We start from the raw sequence: 20,921 nt of genomic DNA, 5'->3' as shown, positions 1-20,921 counted from the left end.
AACCAAAACATGAGAGGCTATCAAATTCCATTCTTAAACCAGGTGAAAAAGTGTTCCAGGTTTTTGGGAGTCGATAAGAAAAAGCCAATTCTCCTAATCGCGTCCGTATCCTTGGGACTACCAAACTACCAGAATCATGAGATTGCAAACTATAACCAGTATTGAAATTTTTTGACCAAAGTATTAAGATAATCAGGAACCATACCTTTTAATAACTTTAAAAACGAAGCAATACCAGTGATAAAGCCTGCGATTTGTCAATGAGAACCATCCTAGTTTTTTATACATCTGGCAATGATGTGCCAAAAAAGGACACTCTAAAATAAAACGGCAGCATGAATGATATATTACATCCAATTTTTGCAAAGACTGCTTGGAAGCAAACTGGTAGATAAAATCAGCAGAGTCCAAAACAGGTAGAATAATAACAGTCACTAACTTTAATCAGCTAGCCTGTATAATGCATATAGACTCTACTGTGACTCTACAAACAGGACCCAACCTTTTGGAACTCTAGGGCAGCAGTACTGTAGCTATCCTGGAGTTCGCAGTGGTTCTAGTCTATTGATATGACAATGGGCAATTTACTGAGCATTTACTGTGAAAAACCAAACCAAAGAAAAATAATGCCACATAACCAGCAACTAACATTAATGCAGGAGTTCTTAGATTAATACACTGAGTTACTTAATGAAAGATTTATTTTGGGGGAAGGGGGGGGGGGGGGGGGACCACTGGAGCAAATGTGTAGTAAATCTCGATAACTGCCGAGTGCACTAACAGTAGATTGCTGACTAATAGTACATTATACCTTGAATTTAGTTTTCTCCTTCACTCTCTTTTTCTTCTACTTATTTACCTGGTTCTAAAAATAAACATCCATGTAATTTACCTTCTATGGTAACAACATTATTCAAAGCAAACCTAGCCTTTGATGACAAGTGAGAGGTTTAATGAGCAACCGGAGTCTTTGTGTCAAAAAAGAACCTGATGTGGTTCCTTTAAAACTCCCAAGGGGCAGAGGATAGCTCACAAGCTGGCATGATCATGAGGCACGAGCAGGGTGCCACTTCACAACCTGGCACGATCGCTGAGGCACGAGCAGGGTGCCACTTCACAACCTGGCACGATCACTGAGGCACGAGCAGGGTGCCACTTCACAACCTGGCACAATCACTGAGGCACGAGCAGGGTGCCACTTCACAACCTGGCATGATCACTGAAGCACAAGCAGGGTGCCACTTCACAACCTGGCACGATCACTGAGGCATGAGCAGGGTGCCACTTCACAACCTGGCACGATCACTGAGGTGTGAGCAGGGTGCCACTTCACAAGCTGGCATGATCACTGAGGCACGAGCAGGGTGCCACTTCACAACCTGGCACGATCACTGAGGCACGAGCAGGGTGCCACTTCACAACCTGGCATGATCACTGAGGCACGAGCAGGGTGCCACTTCACAACCTGGCACGATCACTGAGGCACGAGCAGGGTGCCACTTCACAACCTGGCATGATCACTGAGGCACGAGCAGGGTGCCACTTCACAACCTGGCACAATCACTGAGGCACAAGCAGGGTGCCACTTCACAACCTGGCACGATCACTGAGGCACGAGCAGGGTGCCACTTCACAACCTGACACAATCACTGAGGCACGAGTAGAGTTTCACTTCACAACTTCATCTTCTTTCTATTAAGGTCCTGGGTGACATACAGTAGGTAGCAAACAAACAGACAATTATAAACATTTAACAACATTACAAAAAGAAATCATGCAAAAAAAAGCAGCTGTTTAAATGAAGAAGACAACTAATATTAGGTATCAAAAAGTATGAATAGACAAGAGTCCTGTGATGCTTTCAATCTTGGAGTGACCATAAAAGACAAAATCACTTCCTGTTAAATAAAAACAAAATATTTGGTGTAGGACAGAACTAGACATTATTCCTCAATGTGTTTTAGCAGTGAGCTGCTATACACCTGTGCATCAGACAACACGGTTAGCAATGAGTTGCCAAAGAGAAATCCACAGGGATCTACAGCTAGTCTATATCTTTGCGGACCTACTGGCTCTATTAGGTGGAAATCCTCTAATAGATCTCAACCTCGATTGTTCAGTGGTCATTTTTTAAAAACGCAATCATATTGCCACTATAGTGTATTTCCATACAGGACATGTACAGCAAGCAAGAGAAGCAATCTTGCTGAAGGGGTATGCTCCTGAGCGCATCCCCAACACAGCTCTGGAAACCATATTGGCATGCTGCCCCATCCCCCTCCAGACCTGTCAGTCAATAGTTTACAGTGTAAATGTTTAGTGGATGCCATGGTTCATAATTGAAGAGGTAAAGCACTCTTCTCAAGCAGAATTAGCTTTGATAAGGGCAAAGCCACCTATAGGTAAGCTGTTAGTACAAATGACTAATGCATGAAACATATGGGCGAGTAATGAATTCTTCCCCAGCTATGATGTCTAATGCAGTCCCTGTGTTTTTCCGCACACTGTATATATGCTGAGAAACTGAAGGAATCCCCATTCCTCTCCACATCACATTTAATTAGTTCCACTTCACACAGCACCTTTTCTGCTCGAATGGAGATTGGTCTGTGCTCTTAGGTTTGCTTCCTTTTTTCGGAAGTGCGTTTTATTATTTATTATTGATTGATGAGGATGCTTTTATTATGATTTATTTAGGTTTCGCTGGGTTTTGGTTTGTTGTTTTCTCTCTCTCTCTCTTCTTTGTAATTGTATAAGCTGTTGTGTTACCACCATGATAAGACTCCTGCTTTGTTCTCATTGAGCCCACAATTAAATGAAGTCTCAACTAGAAGATGGAGCACCTGTTTTTAAGTCAGTAGCTTTAAATACAGTTTGAATGTTTTGCTATCATTCTGGGTGCTTCAGAGTTTTGTAGCTCCACATTTGTCTCTAAATCTTCCTATACCTGGCTTTGAGCTTGTTTGGAGAATCCTAGATGGCTGGACTGGACAGCCATCCTCATTACAGTTTAGCACACAAGTGCCGTTTTCTCAAGTACTGTATAATACACCTATGTGAAAAAAAAGATGAAGTGTAATTTAAAGCTTGACACGTTTCATACAAACCCAACGCAAACATGCTACGTTTCAATCTACACAGCAGTCAAGCCGCGTTCACTTAGACGGCAATCTTAAATCTTTATCCCGGCTTCGCCCTTTAAAGGCATTTAACCCTTACTCTCCTCCCCCTTTTTTGTCAAATTAAAACAGAAGTCGTCATATCCGTCACATGTGTTTAAGGAAGTTCTTTTACAAACATTCCTCAGCGCTGAAGTTTCAACAGGCATATAGAAAAGTTTTTTTCACGAAAAAGCTCAGCACAACATAGACAGTTGAACAGCATGACTCGATGTAGTACTGAGCAATGTGAAGACGTTTTAAATTAAAGGGAAACTGCTCTTGGCTGATGCTTGGGATAGTTCTTGTTGCTGTTTTGTTTTGCACTGAGTGTAGTAAAAATGAAGACGCTTTCGTTACTGTGTTTGATGTTTTTCTTTCCCAGTACTTGTGACTCGAAGTTCACTTTCCCCCTAAAGATTTACACTGGAAACTTCAATTCGTCCGTGGATATAGATTTCAGTTCTTTGGAGAAAAATGAATCTAGTTCGACAAATGAGCTTTCATTGGCAACAGACCCAAGTGGGAAAGTTAACTTTTTGCAAATGGTCAACAACTTACAAGGAGACTCAGGTCGTGGCTATTATATAGAGATGTTACTGGGAACTCCGTCTCAAACGGTAAGGAATATAACTTATGTATTAACTGAACTTATCAATTAATTAATCCATTTATTTATTTATTTATTTATTTATTTATTTATTTATTTATTGCATATCGTGTTATACTGACTTTGAATAACTCACAAACGTGAAAACCATAACCATTTTCAACAGGTGGGGTTAACATACAGATCGCAATACGACAATCATTTATTTAATTTGGGTTTAGGCTACTACTACAGGAATTGTTAAACTATGCCTTCTATTCAGTGTGATACAGTACTTGTGACGGGGGTGTAGTGGTTGTCGCGATAAGAAAAGGTAACACATTTGAAGGTGTTGAAATGCATGTAAACTGCATACCTGTACCCTGTTACTGTAGCTGTCTTCACACTGGTGGAGGTTATCACGTTGATACATTGTAGATTAGGACTTTCACATCTGCTTATTGCTAGATTGATTCCTTCCAGAACTTCTTTTTTTTGCTGTCTCCTGAATTTTGTTTTAGAGGTATTAGTATTATTATTATTATTATTATTATTATTATTATTATTATTATTAGTTTATTTAGCAGACGCCTTTACCCAAGGCGATTTACAGAGACTAGGGTGTGTGAACTGTATGCATCAGCTGCAGTCACTTACAACAACGGCTCACCCGAAGGAGCACAAGGAGGTTAAGTGACTTGCTCTGGGTCACACAATGAGTCAGTGAGTGAACCGGATTTGAACCGGGGACCTCCTGGTTACAAGCCCTTTTTTTAACCACCGAAACACACAGCCATTATTACAGTACCAAGTCACTGTCGCACAATTACAACAGTACTCAGGGATAGAAACAAGACTCCCATTGCATAGCAGTTTGATCCATGCCTGGTTTTACTGCGAGTTTAATAAGACTCTGAGCGTGTTCCCTATACACTGCTGCTGATCACACATGCTTTAAAACCTGGAATGCGTGAAACCTCTATTCAATAGGAGTCTTATTTCCATCCCTGCAGTGCAAACTGTAAAACAATGAATTGAGCTATGAAGGAAAAGGACAAAATGATACTACGTGACAGCTATTGACATATATCGGAAATATTAGGTTAAGAAAGATAAAAGTAAAATCCACAGCACTATTTTTTCCCCCCCAGGGGAGAAGTTAAGTCAAGTAAACCCTAATGGTTAAGTTTAATACCTCTGTTTAAAGTCAGTGATGTACTACCACGCCTAGATTGTACACTATCCTCTATATCACCATGCCAGCATCCACCACAAGCAAATGTAAAGAGAAGGTTGGTTCATACTTGACTACCTGCGTTGATAAAACTGTCAACCAGCCTTAAAGGTGTAACATATGGACAGATATCCCCAGGTTATGATACACTCCTATCCTTTCATCACAGCTGGACAAGAGGTTCTCTAGATGTATGTATAAATGCAAGTGTGACACAGTAACAAGTAGCCTCCATATGCCCCCAGATTCTGATGCTGTTAATAACTTTGGGTAAAAATGTGTTGGATGAGAATTACAGCAGAAATGCTTGCTGAAATTTCAATTACAATGCTCTTTTGGTTCATTACAATTAGTTAGAATTATGCTGCAGTCATTGAAATTATAATCACAGTTACACTCAAGTAACAAGTAGCTTCACACATTAACATGTTTATTCTACCAAGCAGCAATCACAGGTGCAAATGCACAAACATAATGTAGAACTTTCTTTTTTTTTTCAAGCAAACGGGGTCACTAAAAGTAGTTGAAAATAGCAGAAGAATGTTCGCTTAAGGTAAAACATGACATGGAACTGTGAATGATTCAACTTGGAAAGGTGTGGAATTGAACTGGAATTGATCAACTGGAGGCTGAGGTTCAATTACAATTACATTGTATTTTCAATTATAAATTACACAATTACAATTGGAATTGAGCCCAGGTCTCGCTGTAGCCCTAAAGGGAGATAATTATGTATAAGCATGGATCAGTAGGGAAAGCATACATTTATTTCCTTCTGTTGATCCCTGCATATCTTTTTTATTTTTCTATTCTAAAATAAAATGAATCTTTTGCTGCTATGAGCCTTGCTCCTGACTTTTAAGCTCCTTTTATTTCTGCCTCTCATGATCTCACATGATCTAGCATGAGTCTGTCCTGGAGTTATAGAGGCAGCTGATGAGGATTAATAAGAAACAAGGGGCTTGAAAGAAGCTTTTGCTTTCAACAGAAATGCCGGTGCCGGAGGCTGGCCATGTACAGAAGTGTGTCTGGCCAGCCGGCCCGCTCTGCTTTGTACAGTTCTAGCAGCATGCCAGTTTCTGTCTCCTCGTTCGGTGCACTAGCTGCTGCACAGCACACATACTGTGTTATACCTTTTTGTTTGGATGTCAGTTTTTTGTGAAAGCTTGCAAGGCTTGTAACTTCTTGCATTGGTTTTTATCCTGCTTCACAATGGCGGGGGAATGAAACAAGCAAAGTTCCACATTTGTAGAACAAGGGGGTCCCTAAAAACTCACAAGTAACCCACATATCCACGGTTGGGTAATTCAATTCCAATTCCCTTTTAATCCGTCTTGGTTAGAATTGATTTAAAGGGAATTGACATTGGGAATTGATTTTAAAAAGGAACTGGAATTGACCCAACCCTGCCTGCTCAATAGATCTGTGTGCACACTGGGCATTGTTCAGCAAACATGCTTGTTGTTGTGTGTAAGAACCTGCCACACATGCTGCTCCTGAACAATTTAATGAAAAAAATAAGGCTGAGTGGAGTACAGTAGGCTGACACTAAGGAACGTATTCTATTGGCAGTCAGCAGCTCTAATTGTTGGAAAAACGCAAAAAAAATAGAAACATTTGTGAATCTATTTTTTTCCCCTCACAAACAGTTTTTCCTTTGTTTTAGGTACCACTACGATGAATTGACAACCCCTTTTTGCATAGCTGTGTTATTCTAAACATCGCTGTTTAACGTAAACTTTTATTTTTTCAATTCCTAGTTTGTTCTGGGTTGAAACTTGGAGACTAGACAAGATGCCATAAGCAGTGCCCTCAAACTGGTGTAATCACACACTGTATGCAGCAGGAGAAAGGACAGGATTAATGCTTAAATCTGGACTTGAGCTACTGTAGGGTTACTTTCTAGTTAAGAAGCAGGTTATTCCACTGATTGATCCTGAGAATGGAGAACCTTATCTTTTACTGGTGTTTGTGGAAATTCTTCAGTTGTCTTCTGTTATTTTCTTTAATAGCAGCGTGTTTTAATAACAGATGTTCATCAGATACATTCATCTTTCTAAAGTGCATATTTGAGACCAATATACCGAACGGATGGGCAAATTTAAACCTTTTAAGATTCCTGGAATGTTATTGTTATCTTAACCTCTGTAACACTTGCTCGTGTATTTAAGTTTATTTTTAGTACCACTATCATGCGTTTTTTTTAAATGAAGCCACAGCAGTATCGATCTGTTTATCAGAAAGGGGAACAAAATACATAAAACTAGCACAATCCCATTTTGCTTTGTTACTTCTCCAGGAGTTATTGCCATTGCCTATGTTTGTGTGTTGTCAGCGCTCCAGATTTGTGTGTTAGCACAGCCGACTTCCCTGAGGTTGCAAAAGAAAGCAGCCATACCTGTGATGTAATTAGGAGTCCCCGTGCTAAACGAGCCAGCATTTCAATGAGCTGCAAATTGCCGCATCTGTTAACCCGTTCAAGAAGACACTGTGTCACTGGAGTGGTTCACATCTGCTAATCTCTACAAACAGCTAACAGATGCAGCATCTTTTGCTCGCCGTCTGCCAATTAGTGCTGCGAGGCGTAGATTAGCTGGGCGTGCTGACTGTGCATATGCGAGGGTAAAAGCAGTGCAGAGTGCTTTAGGAATACCCTGTAGCAGCTCGGGATTGGGACCGGTGACAGCCTCTTCTGCAGTCTCCTCACACCCTTGTGCTTCTTTCCATTATTCACTTTATCTGGCGTTTGTGGTCGTGCAGCATGCGACAGCATTCGGTTTTTATCTTTTGCTTTCTTGTCTGTCAATCAAGATTTGATTTAGGGAATCGATGGGGGTGCAATTTCATAAGCAGCATCCCAGCTTGCTTGAAGCATGTGACCTTTTGTAACAGCAAAATATAATGTGATGTGGAAGAAAGAGCTTTGAGAACACAATGCAATCCACAAAACGTATTCAATCACTCTTTCAAAATGAGATGATGGCGTGCTTACCTATAGTACATAAGTGTGACTAGGGTGTACAGTAAGTGTTCCCTGTGTTCAATTTACAATTGGAAAATGTTCCAGTGCAAGTTCTATGATTTTTATATTAGGCGGCTGACTTGCAGGAATCAGTGTGGCAAAACGTTTTATCTTAAAAAATCATTTTACCATTAAAAGCCTGTAAGTTGTGTATACAAAGCTACAGTTTACCTACAAGTTCTTTCTCAGACTGCATGGAATGACAACAGGACTGCAATGCAGAAATAAAGTAAGAGGTCTTCTGCGGGTTTCACAACCTACGGTACATCCACACGGCTTCATCTTTCCTCCCTCAGGCGTACCTGCTTGTCCCGTTGCGTTTTATTTCTTATTCAGAAGATCTAGCTCATGTCTTGGGTGGAAAGGTTCCTGTGCTAGAAGCCCTTTCCAATCTGAGTCTGCACACTTCAGTGGAGAGGCGCTGTCCCTGTGTGTTCGATTTATCCATATTTTGGTTGGTATTTTATAGGGAGGGCATGGGACCTTGAATCAGTGTTATCTGCACTCTTGACCTAAGCTTGCATGATTCCCATGTCCCCCTTGTCACAGTATGGGTTCTCCTGTATATATTCAATGCTTTTCTTCTTCTTCTTCTTCTTCTTCTTCACAGATGAATATACTGGTAGACACAGGGAGCAGTAACTTTGCAGTGGCTGGTGCTCCTGACCCCTACATTACCCACTTCTTCAATTCGAAACTGTAAGTAGAAAATCCACAGGAGGTTTGACCTTATTCTTATGAGCTTTATCAGTAGTTTTACTGGCCCCCCCTTTTCATTGTGCTTAACAAACCTGTAGTAAACGCCTGCTTTCTGGTTCCGTGTGTGACGTGGTCGGATTTAAATCTCCACAGATGGTGTGATTAGGGTATAAGGAAGCAGCAGCAATTTTCATTATGGTGTTCTCCTTCAGATATTTGCATATTGTAGGGGCAGCAGTGTGGAGGAATGGTTAAGGTTCTGGACTCCTGACCGGAGGGTCGTGGGTTCAATCCCAGGTGGGGGACTCTGCTGCTGTACCCTTGAGCAAGGTACTTTACCTAAATTGCTCCAGTAAAAACCCAACTGTATAAATGGGTAATTGTACGTAAAGAATAATGTGAAATAATGTATAATGTGATATCTTGTAACAATTGTAAGTCGCCCTGGATAAGGGCGTCTGCTAAGAAATAAATAATAATAATAATTATAATAATAATAACGTTTGAAATACAAGCATAGAACAAAGAGATCTTTGACAGAAGAAAAGGGAGACCAGTAATCATTTTGATAGTGCTAAGAGGAAGTAAAAAAAAAAAAAAAAAAAAAAAAAAACACCTTGGTTAGCAGTCCTTTAAATTTCAGTGACAGACTTGCTGTGTGACCTTGGAGCCTTTTACTAGATCCCTTTGGGACTGCGTTGGAAAGAAGAGGTTTGTTATGGTTAAAATGACTCCCCAAGTCCCCATGTTGCTCACCTGGTAAAAACACGGCCTGTGGTGTGCAGGGTGGGTCAGGGGAGCGCAGATCCTGGCTGTGCAAAGTCAGCGGCCTTTGTTGGGGATTCTGGAAGGAGCATTGCATTGGCTGTGGTGCGGGTTAGAGAGGCAAAAGCAGCAGGGATTGTTTCTCCTCGTCTCGCTACAGCAGAACCTACTGGCCAGGCGCCGAATGGGCGGACACTTCCAGCATCAGCCCTGGTCCTCCAGAGCTGGAAGCTTGAGGACATCTGCTCTCAGGTTCCTGGGTATAGAAGAGGAAGCTGGCTTGGCTGTGGGAGCGGAGGACTCCCACTGCACCTTCAGTTCCCCTGAGCTGTGTAGGGAATTACTGCAGTGAGGGAAAACAATAATTGGACCGTCCTAAATTGGGGAGAAAATCAGGTGTAAAATAACTGGGCACCAAAAACACCAGTAGCTAATTGCTGGTGCCAGTCTGGAAATAAGGTAATTCATTTACCAAAAAACCCTGAAACTGGGCACTGGTGGCTTTGGTAACAAACAAAGGCACACTGGTCCTGTGTCTCTCTCTCTCTGCTGTACAGGGTGGTGCTCTCAGAATGTGGCACCAGTATGATGATAGAAGTGAGATAGGCTCTCTCTCTGTAATTGGAGCCTTTTATTTTCCTTGGCTTGCATAACTAAAAACAGTGTGCTGTTTTCCCCGGTGCGTGTCAAACCCCAGCCTTGGAGCAGGTAGTAATTAGCAGAGGATATTGCAAAGGGGACTTCGGCAGCTCCTCCTCCGGCACATATCTGAAATGAGAAATCTGAGCCACTTACAGGACTGGAATTCAGTGCTAAATACAAAGTGGGGAGGCATCTGCTTTCAAGGGATATATATGATATAAAACTGACAGCATCGTGGTGTGAAAAGCAGTATCATTCTGGAAGACAGCCATCTCTCAGCAAAGGTGTACAAATAAATACATGGAAAATGTGATCACTGACAATACAAGCTGAGAGATCCTTAGCACTGGGAATGCCAGACGTGGCTCTCAGGCTTGTAAGAATGGTTTAAGTGGTGCTGAAGCACTGCGTTTGGTTGACCATTTCTCTTGCTGCTTAGAATTGTCCATATTAGAAATTCAGTACCTGCTTCCTCTTTGATTAGCTGGGGGAGGTAATCTAAACGGTGGCAGACCTAAACACACTGTTGTTTTTAAATCATTAAAAGAAGAGAGCTTTGTAAAAATCAGCATCTCTAACAGTGTGTATGAGTATTTTCTGTCATTAATCAAGTAAAATGCCAGTGTTGTTCCTCTTTTAATATTTAATAAGTGATGGTGTTTAGATCAATTTAATAGACTCTCTTCTGTTTTTTATGTCCATAAGACCCCTATTGCATCGCAGTTTCATCCATTCCAGGTTTTAATACAAGCTTGATCAGCCATGGATCACACTGCTGTGCAATGGAAGTGTTCTTTCCATCCCTGTACAGAAGTGTCAGCGATTCTGTGTTTTGTTTCCCAGCTCCAGTTCATATCACTCCTCTGGAATGGAAGTCTCTGTGAGATACACACAAGGAAACTGGGTGGGCAAGCTTGGCACGGACATCGTTGCCATTCCGAAGGGACCCAATGGCACCATCACCATCAACGTTGCCACTATTCTGCAATCAGAGAATTTCTTCTTACCCAGAGTGAACTGGCAAGGGATTCTGGGGCTGGCCTACAAAACGCTGGCTAGGGTAAAGTTTCTCTTTAGTGTGCCTGCAAGCATAACGCTTATATTGTACACATTGATGTACCCGCCTTAAAAAACACTCTGGATAAACACCTCCTTAATGGCAAATAAGGCTTTGAGTTATGTTGCTTCTTGGAACAAACTGAAAAGTCCCCAGAATAACATTCATAAATGCTCTTGATCATTTCTGAATGAGGCATTGTGAATGTTCAGTAAAGATGCTAAACAGATTCTGCCCTTCAGCACACAGAGAGAGCTGTCTTCATGTTGTGCCACGTGGTGTATATCCTGTACCACTGTGTGCCCTTCTGATAAGCTCTTGCTGATCACAATGTGTAGTTTGCAACGTAATGACCCTGCTAAACAAGAACTGTGGTATGCTAACCCTTCCCTATAAAAATACATAAGAAAATAATCAAATACACCCACTGTAACGCCCTTCTATTGCCAATAATGCTGCCATTTCCTCAGTCAGAATCTGTTAATAGACTTGTGTCTAAGAGAAGTCTTAATTCAGATATACTGATAACATTTTACCAAAAAAATGCTATTATTATTATTATTATTATTATTATTATTATTATTATTATTATTATTTATTATTATTATTAGGAAAGGGAGAATTTAAATGAACTGGGCAAACCATGCCAAGTAAAGATTAAATCATTGAAAAGTGTACTGCACTTCAGCTTTAGAGACTCTTGAGAATCAGAGAACATTAGGTAACAGCTTACTTCCCCCTATATTCATATACATGTCATGCTGTCAGGTTTTTTTCAGATCAAATGGTGTTTAAGGCGCTGTCAAATACAGTATTCAGTTTGCAAGCAAATCATTTTGTTACTGTTAATTTCTGTACTAGTTCCCCAGTGTGAAGGCAACAAGGAGGGCTTACGCATTAACTAGTCCAGAAGTGAATAGTAAAGCGGTATTGTGTGTGAAAACAGTATCAGTTCTGGTTTGTGTATTAGAACGTATTAACTGCTCCCTTGTCTATTTCTGCAGCCGGACAGTTCAGTGGAGCCTTTCTTTGACTCTCTGGTGAGGCAGACTGGGATCCCAGACATGTTCTCCCTCCAGATGTGTGGAGCAGGATTGTCAGCTTCCAGCACTTCGGATCCCCTGGGAGGTGGCCTGGTAAGTGAGATTCACTGCTGCCGGCAATGCTTCACTCTCTGAGAAGTTTAATGGGATGGGCTGAAGGCAGCAGGGCGCCCAGGCTTTAAAACATGGAGCGAGACATTCTCTGTGATGTTGTTTGAAATGAAAAGGGTTTGATATGCAGACCCATCTGTAGTAACTTCAATGTAGGGTTATGCTATAGGGTTGATATGCAGACCCATCAGTAGTGACTTTAGTGTAGGATTGTGCTATAGGTTTGGGGTAATTGTCTGATATTACTGACGCATTTAGCATTTGACAATGTGCCTCCCAGCCGCAGAACTGTAATGAGGCTGGTAGCTCTCGATTGCCTCTCCCCCTTTCACATTCTGTGTTACAGGTACAATAATATGACACCACACCTGGCCTGCATTCTGTAGCTTGCCATATACAGCGTAGAGAGAAAGGGTTAGAATTATCGTACAGCAGGAAAAACTGGCTTTACGTGAATCAAAGTGAAAACAAAGTCTCCCAAACAAAGAAACCGCAAAACTGGTTGGGATAATGTTGTTAGGTTAGCTAATGAGAGGCAAGCCATGAGCTTATTAACCCTTAAAGCACAGGTGTAAAGAGTGATCAGAATCAGAAAAGGTGAACTGTGATATTAGAGCATGATCACATGCTTATAAACTTCTTCTGAAAAGTTTTCAGGTTACCTAATCAGAATATTAGTTGAGTTTTCTAAATCAAAATTGTGTTCATGTACCAGCACTAAGTGATCTTAGGAGTAATTCTGAAGTCCTGTCTGCATTGTATGTGCTTGAGGTACTAAATACAAATGCAAATACCCTTTCCATTTCGCCCTTATATTACTAATTGGAAGAACACCAAGCCAGATACATCTGTGCTTGGAGGATGAGATGTACCTGGCTTGGTGTTCTTCCAGTTGAGGAACCCTGCTGTAAGCCATGTAATCTGTGCTTGGAGGATGAGATGTACCTGGCTTGGTGTTCTTCCAGTTGAGGAACCCTGCTGTAAACCATGTAATCTGTGCTTGGAGGATGAGATGTACCTGGTTTGGTGTTCTTCCAGTTGAGGAACCCTGCTGTAAGCCATGTAATCTGTGCTTGGAGGATGAGATGTACCTGGCTTGGTGTTCTTCCAGTTGAGGAACCCTGCTGTAAGCCATGTAATCTGTGCTTGGAGGATGAGATGTACCTGGTTTGGTGTTCTTCCAGTGGAGGAACCCTGCTGTAAGCCATGTGATCTGTGCTTGGAGGATGAGATGTACCTGGCTTGGTGTTCGATATTAGACGTGTTTCTATTTGCCTGGTTTTAAAATGAAGGTTTTCCTAAAAGCATAGCTTTTCCATAGTGCCTTGTACGTTTTACAAGAACAAGTTGTAATCATGTGTTCTCCACATGAGTTCCCCTTCCCCATTTATTCACCCAGGTTGATCCTTATTTGTATTACATCAGATACAATCAAAAAATAAAACTCTTTTGTTATTAATAAGTTGGTTGCATTGCTCATATAAGTTTGTTCTATTTTCAGGTCATGGGTGGGATTGAACCAACTCTGTACAAGGGGTCTATATGGTACACCCCCATTAAGGAGGAATGGTATTACCAGGTGGAGGTCCTTAAGCTAGAAGTTGGGGGCCAGAATTTAAACCTTGACTGTCAAGAGGTATGTACTGTATTGCACATTAAGGGGGGTTAGTATTGTCTAAACAGGCACACTCCTGTAAATGTGCCTTTAAATTAATCTGCCACGAAACCTGTCTTTAAATCCTAAATGGGACTGAACAGCCTTTCTCATTCCATTCATGTGACAATGGGACCTTTCCACTGTTCCAGCTTCACCTACTCTCTGTCTATACAGTCACACAGTTTAAAAGGAAAGACGAAGGCTATTCAGTAAAATGTTTACAAAAATAAAAGAAATTGAAGCTACTTGTTAAAATAAATAAAATTAAAAAATCCTCTATCCTTGTTTTGTTTTTTTAACCATATTTCATTTTCCCTGTGTCCTGACCTTTATTATACATGTATTTTATTAAAACTTTTGTTCATTAAGGGAGAAAAAAAAAAAAAAATACTATCACAGGTGATAAGTGTACAGTACATACTGCACCCTAAATGCAAAGCGGTTATCTTTGCATGTCTAGGTCCTGTTTTGTACGTGCCAGGGTTTTTCCTAGTAATTGTTTGCCAGTTTGGCAGTACCTGTATGTATTGTGCAAGAGCCTGCTGCTTGCATTGTTTGTGTTGAACAAAGCTTCAGTATCTTTTTCCTGTTAAGGACAAAAAAAATAAAAAAATAAAGTCATTTTTTTAAAACGGTGCTCTGCCTTGCATTCCTCTCTGAAGCCTTCCTCCCAACAGAGGCTTCCTTTAGAGACTTTGTTCCTTCAAGGCCTGGGCTCACGAAGCTGTCGCTTTGTTCTGTGTCTCTTTCTCATTTCAGTACAACACTGACAAAGCCATTGTGGACAGTGGAACGACGCTGCTGCGCCTCCCACACAATGTGTTTAACGCCGTCGTGGATGCCATCATCGCAACATCCTTGGTAAGAAAGTTAGGGCGGTTTTTCTTTTTTTTTTGGTTGCTTTTTTTTAGTAATTGCGTGTTTGTGAACAATATATTCTTGTAAACAAGGTTAGAGCAGTTACTATAAATTTAAATTTGGAAATCATTTTTTCTAACTTAACATTGTAGTTATTTTTATTTATTTTATTTATTTAACCAGGAGATTTACCCAGGCTTTATTTACAAGGAGGTCCATGGAAAACAATAAAAAAAAGACAATTGCACTGTATAAAAAAACAATTGCAATGTACGAACCACACAATAAAGCATGTGTGGTTCAGATTTAATGAGCAGCACACAGAGAGCTAAGAATAGTATAAATTAGACATGTCTCTCTTTGTTAGCATGGTCTGAAGTAGAAGCATTGGCAGGAGGTTCTAAACAATTCCCTAATGTGATCTTTAAAACCAGAGAAGGAAAGAATATCAAATGTCATCTTCATACTATGATGGAAACAGTTCCACGTCTTTGGGAGTTGCTGTGCAAAAGATAATTCTCCTTTACGGGTTCGAATCCTTGGAACAGCCACATGAACAGAATCCTGAGAGTGTAAACTAGAGCCAACGCTGGTTCTTTCTACCAGAGCACTCAAATAAGAGGTACCAAGCCTTCAAACCCCTTAAACAGAAAGCAGTACCAGTGAGAAAGCCCTCGCTTCAGAGGTGAACATTTAACTCTAGCAGCTGGTTTGTCAGATCCAGATTAGCACTGAGTTCGGACTGCCTTCCTTAAAGTAACATGGGCTAGTCCAAGGTTAGTGCTGACCAGGGTCTATGTAACCAGCCGTATATTGTCACTTTTTTGTGTCTTTATTATTCTTTTTTTAATGTAACATGCAGCTGGATACTCTGGTAAGGTTTTACTATAGGGGGTTTAGAACAACGTTTGTCATTATAAGTGTTAAAAACAGATTTAACATATTTCAAGTTACCTTACGAGCTCATTGCACATAATACAGCATGAGAAAAACACACCAGGGTTGGTGTCCATTCTTGTTTTTCAATTCCAATTCCATTTCCAATTCCTTTTTAAAATAATTTCCTCAAATCCAATTCTCATTCCTGTTCCCTTTTTAATCAATTCCAACACATCATTGATCAAAATTGCAATGAACAGTATTCTGGCAACAAATTACTTAAATTGAAGTCAAGGTTAGTCAATTAAAAAATACACCTATTTGGTTTATAACTTTTAGAATGTTTGTAATTCCTTTGAAGGAATTGCAATTGAGAATTGATTTTTAAAAAGGAATTGGAATTGAAAACCAGGAATTGGCCCCAACCCTAGGTAAACCAAAACAGGGTTCCAAGTAACAAAGACTGTATTTGCATGTGTATTTGCATACAGCCACTGGCTGGTGACTTTAGAAAAGGGAAATTGCCATGTTTGCATGAAGAGGGGGGTGTCAGACTCTTTCCTTACTTTATAACTTGTTGTACAAACAGAACACTGTTTATATAGAGAAGCTGCATCTCCCTTTTCTATTCACTTTGTCATGGTGACCAACACCAGAGTCAGAAGGTTCATCGTGGGTGCTTTGGCTGGCAGTTGCTTCACTGAAATGTCTGCAAAATGAAATGTCCGGTCTACACATTGTGGGCTCTTCTCCCAAAGCCAGTGTGGATTTCAGGGCACTGTGCTGTTGGATGAATCCTATTTGAGAAGTTCGGCTCCTGTACTGTCTTTCTCTTTCTCTTTGTCTGTGCTGCAGGCTGCTTTTTATATTTTCATGTATTGGTTCCTATGCCTCTGGTCCTGTGTCGGCTTGCTGGCTTTAACATATTCCTCTTCTTCTTGATAGATCCAGCAGTTTTCCAGTGGTTTCTGGACTGGCACCACATTAGCCTGCTGGACGAAAGGAGAGACACAGTGGAGCATCTTCCCGAAAATCTCCATCTATCTGAGGGGAATGAATGCCAGCCAGTCCTTCCGCATCACCATCATGCCACAGGTAGTCCTTGTGTGTGTAGTTTCATGTCTTACCTGTATAGTGTTATAAACCAGTGCCAGAGAAAGGGAACAAATCGGTTGTTGTTTTGAAATGCACCCAGGAAAGTACAGTGAGCTTAGTGGGCTGTAATTCTTGTGTCACTTGACCACTAGATGTCAGCAGTGTTTCACTTTAGTAAAAGCATTCCAAGGTTTCTCACGTCTCTCTTGTTGTGTCTGTGCTTCAGCTCTACATTCAGCTCGTGGCAGATGTTGATAACTCACTCGAGTGTTACCGCTTCGGCATCGCGTCCTCCACCAGTGGTTTAGTGATCGGCGCCACAGTGATGGAGGGCTTCTACGTGACCTTTGACCGGGCCCAGAAGAAGGTTGGCTTTGCCGTTAGCACCTGTGCAGGTACATTTTAAAATCACAGCACGTTACTGGTTGGAATTTTATTTCCTGGATTAATTGTGCAATTGGGTTTTTCAGAATTTAAAGAGGCGATCAGGATTACTTTGATCCACAATACCAGGATTATTGTGATCCTACTGCAGAGGTATATTTAGCTTTTAAATGGCCATAGAACATCAATATTTTGTTTGAAATGTCATAGCAAACACACACACTATTTGTCCAAATAGAGTGTTATAATATAATATTTACATATTTATTTAAGTTTTGTATCCATGCAAGCAAAAAGGAAACACGTATTTAGTGGTAGGGCTTTAATAAAAAAAGCATACGCATACGTCTTCACATACGCCTCCACAAAGCTCGTCTGAGAGATGCCGGACTCCCGACCGACGAGGAAGACAATGAAGATGTCTAAAAACACATATCCTTTTTTCAAAAGTTTTATTTTTATTCAATTTAGATTTAGTTATTTAATTTCTGCTAACCATTATTTGCATGTGTTATATGTGCACTAACATTAAAAGTGATTTAGATTTTGTTAAATAATATAAAACAAAATAAGTAAACTTGTATATTAATCATTATTACCACTCTTTTTTAAAAAAAAAAAAAAAAAAAAAAAAAAAAAAAAACTTAAGAACTAGCCTATTCAAAAAACTGGATTTTGTAATCGTGATTATTTGTTATCTGGATAAATGTAATCCAGCAGTGACATTTTCAGAAAAAATGATCCAGATAAAAGTAATCTTGATCACAAAATATAGGATTACCAAATCAAGATCACTTTGATTCAGATTAAAAGTTTTGAAAAACAGTCCCTGGTGTTACTCCAGATTACTGAACTTCCCCTATCCTGCATGCTTTCGAGTCACCCTGTACTAAAATGTGTTTATTCCTGTTGACAGAAAAAAGCGGCTCCCCTCTGTCGGAGATCGGAGGTCCGTTCCTGGCCTCGGACGTTTCCAGCAACTGTGCAAAGACCCCAGCAATACAGGAGCCAGTCCTGTGGATCATCTCCTATGCGCTGATGGGCCTGTGCGCATTCATTCTCATCATACTGGTCATCCTGCTGCTCGTGCCTTGTCGTCATGGCGACGATGCAGGGGGAGGAGTCACTGACGAGTCCTCCCTCATTCACCATCGATTCAAGTGAAATGAAGACACTAAACAACGGCTGAGAAATGATCTGCTGCAAGTCCTGCCTGCAAACGGAGCTGGGGAAAAGAGAAAGGCTGATAACCTGGGGCACACTGATGGCAATGACTATAAGATCTGCACTTTTATTTGATCTTATTAATAACCTGGAGAAAGATGGCATCTAATTATTCTGGTCAAGCCATTCGATAAATAAATGTATATATAAAATGAGATGCCAGTAATAGTTATTGGAATCAGTTTGTAAATGGTTAATGGGGAGAATGGGGAGTTTTGATGTTGACCAGTGTTATGACTGTCTCACAAAGAGAACTTGAGTGTTTGTTTAAAGGCCATTGCACACTGGACATGTTCTGTAATTTCTTGAATGTTGAATTTGCTTAAGTTGATCACACCAAATACATTGGCCGACTTGCACATCGAGGACAAAGCTGTGACTGCTTTAAAACCTGCCATTGCGTGAAGGCCTGGGGTCCCCCAGCAGTAAATGCAGTTTTATTGGTTGCTGTCATTTTAGTGCACTGACGAGAGCTGACTAGAAATGATTTTGAATCAAGGCGTCAATTCCAGACGATGTGCAAGGTACAAGAAGAAATGCACACGTTTGCAATCCATTTGATATGTTCAGTTCTGATAAAGAACCACATCCAGTGAGCAGTGGCCTTAAGATTGAAGAACATAACATTCAAAATGTGTTTTTTTGTTTTTGTTTTTTTCATGAAAGATTTTGTTTGAAAGTTTCTCATCTTGATGTTTTTCGAGAAAGAATAAACATTTGCAACTTTAAAGAAATTGCCAAAGATCAACTTGCTCAGATTATTTATTTTTTTCTTTTTGTGAACAGAGCTCATAGGTTTACCAGTAATAATTAAAAAATGAATTCCTGCTGGTTTGGAGAGAAGGCCACTAGCTTTGTGACCTTTCCCCTGAAGGATCAGTCTCATGTTATTCGGTCGCAGTACATCAGGACAGCCACCACACCTGGAGTTCAAATGTGTGTCAAATGTGTGTGCAAATGGATCATGCAGTTTGCTCTGAAACAGGCAAGCTAGTTAAGAAGAACTTCTTTTGTTCTAATGTTACACCAGCGGTGGTGAGTTCCAAATGAACATGAATGCAAAAAAAGTTACTGGGTAATATTTATAGATCACATTGATTAGGAGACTGGGTGTTTGGGGACTTTCCTTTCTACCCTGAACCAAAATAATAATAATAAATAAAACCTCGCTCCAGTGGTTTGGTCAGGCTGAAGCATGGGCTTAGTCAATATCACTCATTCCTCTCTTAATAAAAAGAGGATTGCCCTGGTTGATCGCCACAGCATTCTTGATGTGTTCAAGGTTGTTTTTTTGTGTAAGGCTTTTATTTTTATTGACGGTGATTTGTGAGATCTCAAACTGAACCTTGAAAAGATCTAGAACAGAAGAAATAAATCTTGCTGTCTTGCTTATTGAACTGTTTACTGGTAAACATGGATCTGTGTATTAATGTAAATGCATGTACTTGAGTTATATATTCATTTTCAGATGGACCAATGTGTATTATTGATAACAACGCACAGCAACGGTTCACTGTGACCATCTGGTTGATTTTTTTATTTTAGTTTTTTTTTTTTTTGTTCTGTAACTGTAACGCTGGTCTGACGTTCCGGCTGTTGACACTTTCGGTTTGCAAAGTCTCAAATAATATGTTCTTGCACGTGTTTAATAAAACTGGGGTTCAAAGCATACTGCTGCACGTTGTTGACACAGGAGGACACAAAGGTGACTATTAAAACACTCGCTGGTTTCACAGACCCTCAGATGATTTTGGTTTTGAAAACCCTGTCCAGTAACATCATTGATTTGATCTTACCCTTATTTAACTATCTGTGATTCCCAGTATTTTTCTAGGAGGATCACCTACACAAGTGTTTAGTGATTTTTTTCCCCCTGAACTATTGTCAGCATAAGTTTACATGCTGTATGAATTTGTATACATGCAAATCTTGAACTACATTTTCTTTTGGGTAAAATTGCATTTTAAGTATAGGAAAACATTTTGACAACAATGTTAAGCAAACAGTAGGGTGACCAGATTTTAAAGCTCAAAACTAGGGGTGCTGAGGGTGCGGTTGCATGGCTTCCATCATATACAGGGGTTACAGTTTTGTTCAATGGCTTTCAGCACCCCCACTTTAAAAAATGTTCCAGTGCAACTGTTTTTGTTTTGGTATTATGTTTGCAAATCTCCAGTCTGTCGGTACAACCCCTGTTTCAAGAGATCTTACGATCTTTTCAAAATATTAACCCTGCATTGTGACAGTGATGGCCTACTGTAATAGCCAATAGTACATGCCTTTTACCATAAGTCCCGCCTTACACTTGACTCCTCCTCCATCCACACACGCACACTGCACTGAATATAGTAGATAGATAGGTAACATGAACATTTTGTATGGCTCTGATTTATAGAACATATTTTCAGAAAAATCCAGTACTACGTTATGTATTATTATTATTATTATTATTATTATTATTATTATTATTATTATTATTATATTATTTATAATAATAATAATAA

General features: G+C 40.2%; 1 protein-coding gene across 1 annotated transcript; it reads left to right on the top strand.

Moving 5' to 3' along the window:
- The first annotated feature begins 3,261 nt into the window (after positions 1-3,261).
- LOC117406200 (beta-secretase 2-like) lies at positions 3,262-19,165 on the top strand. The gene is made up of 9 exons (XM_034010123.3): positions 3,262-3,778; positions 8,614-8,702; positions 10,953-11,169; positions 12,171-12,302; positions 13,822-13,956; positions 14,737-14,838; positions 16,660-16,809; positions 17,036-17,204; positions 18,110-19,165. Exons 1-9 carry the CDS (start codon positions 3,500-3,502, stop codon positions 18,355-18,357), a joined length of 1,521 nt encoding a protein of 506 aa, XP_033866014.3. The 5' UTR covers positions 3,262-3,499; the 3' UTR covers positions 18,358-19,165.
- The last annotated feature ends 1,756 nt before the right edge of the window (positions 19,166-20,921 follow it).

The sequence above is a fragment of the Acipenser ruthenus genome, chromosome 9, assembly GCF_902713425.1.
Source record: "Acipenser ruthenus chromosome 9, fAciRut3.2 maternal haplotype, whole genome shotgun sequence".
Taxonomy (NCBI): Eukaryota; Metazoa; Chordata; class Actinopteri; order Acipenseriformes; family Acipenseridae; genus Acipenser; species Acipenser ruthenus.
Note: the sequence above shows the minus strand (reverse complement) of the source record. Positions and strands in the feature narration are given on the sequence as shown.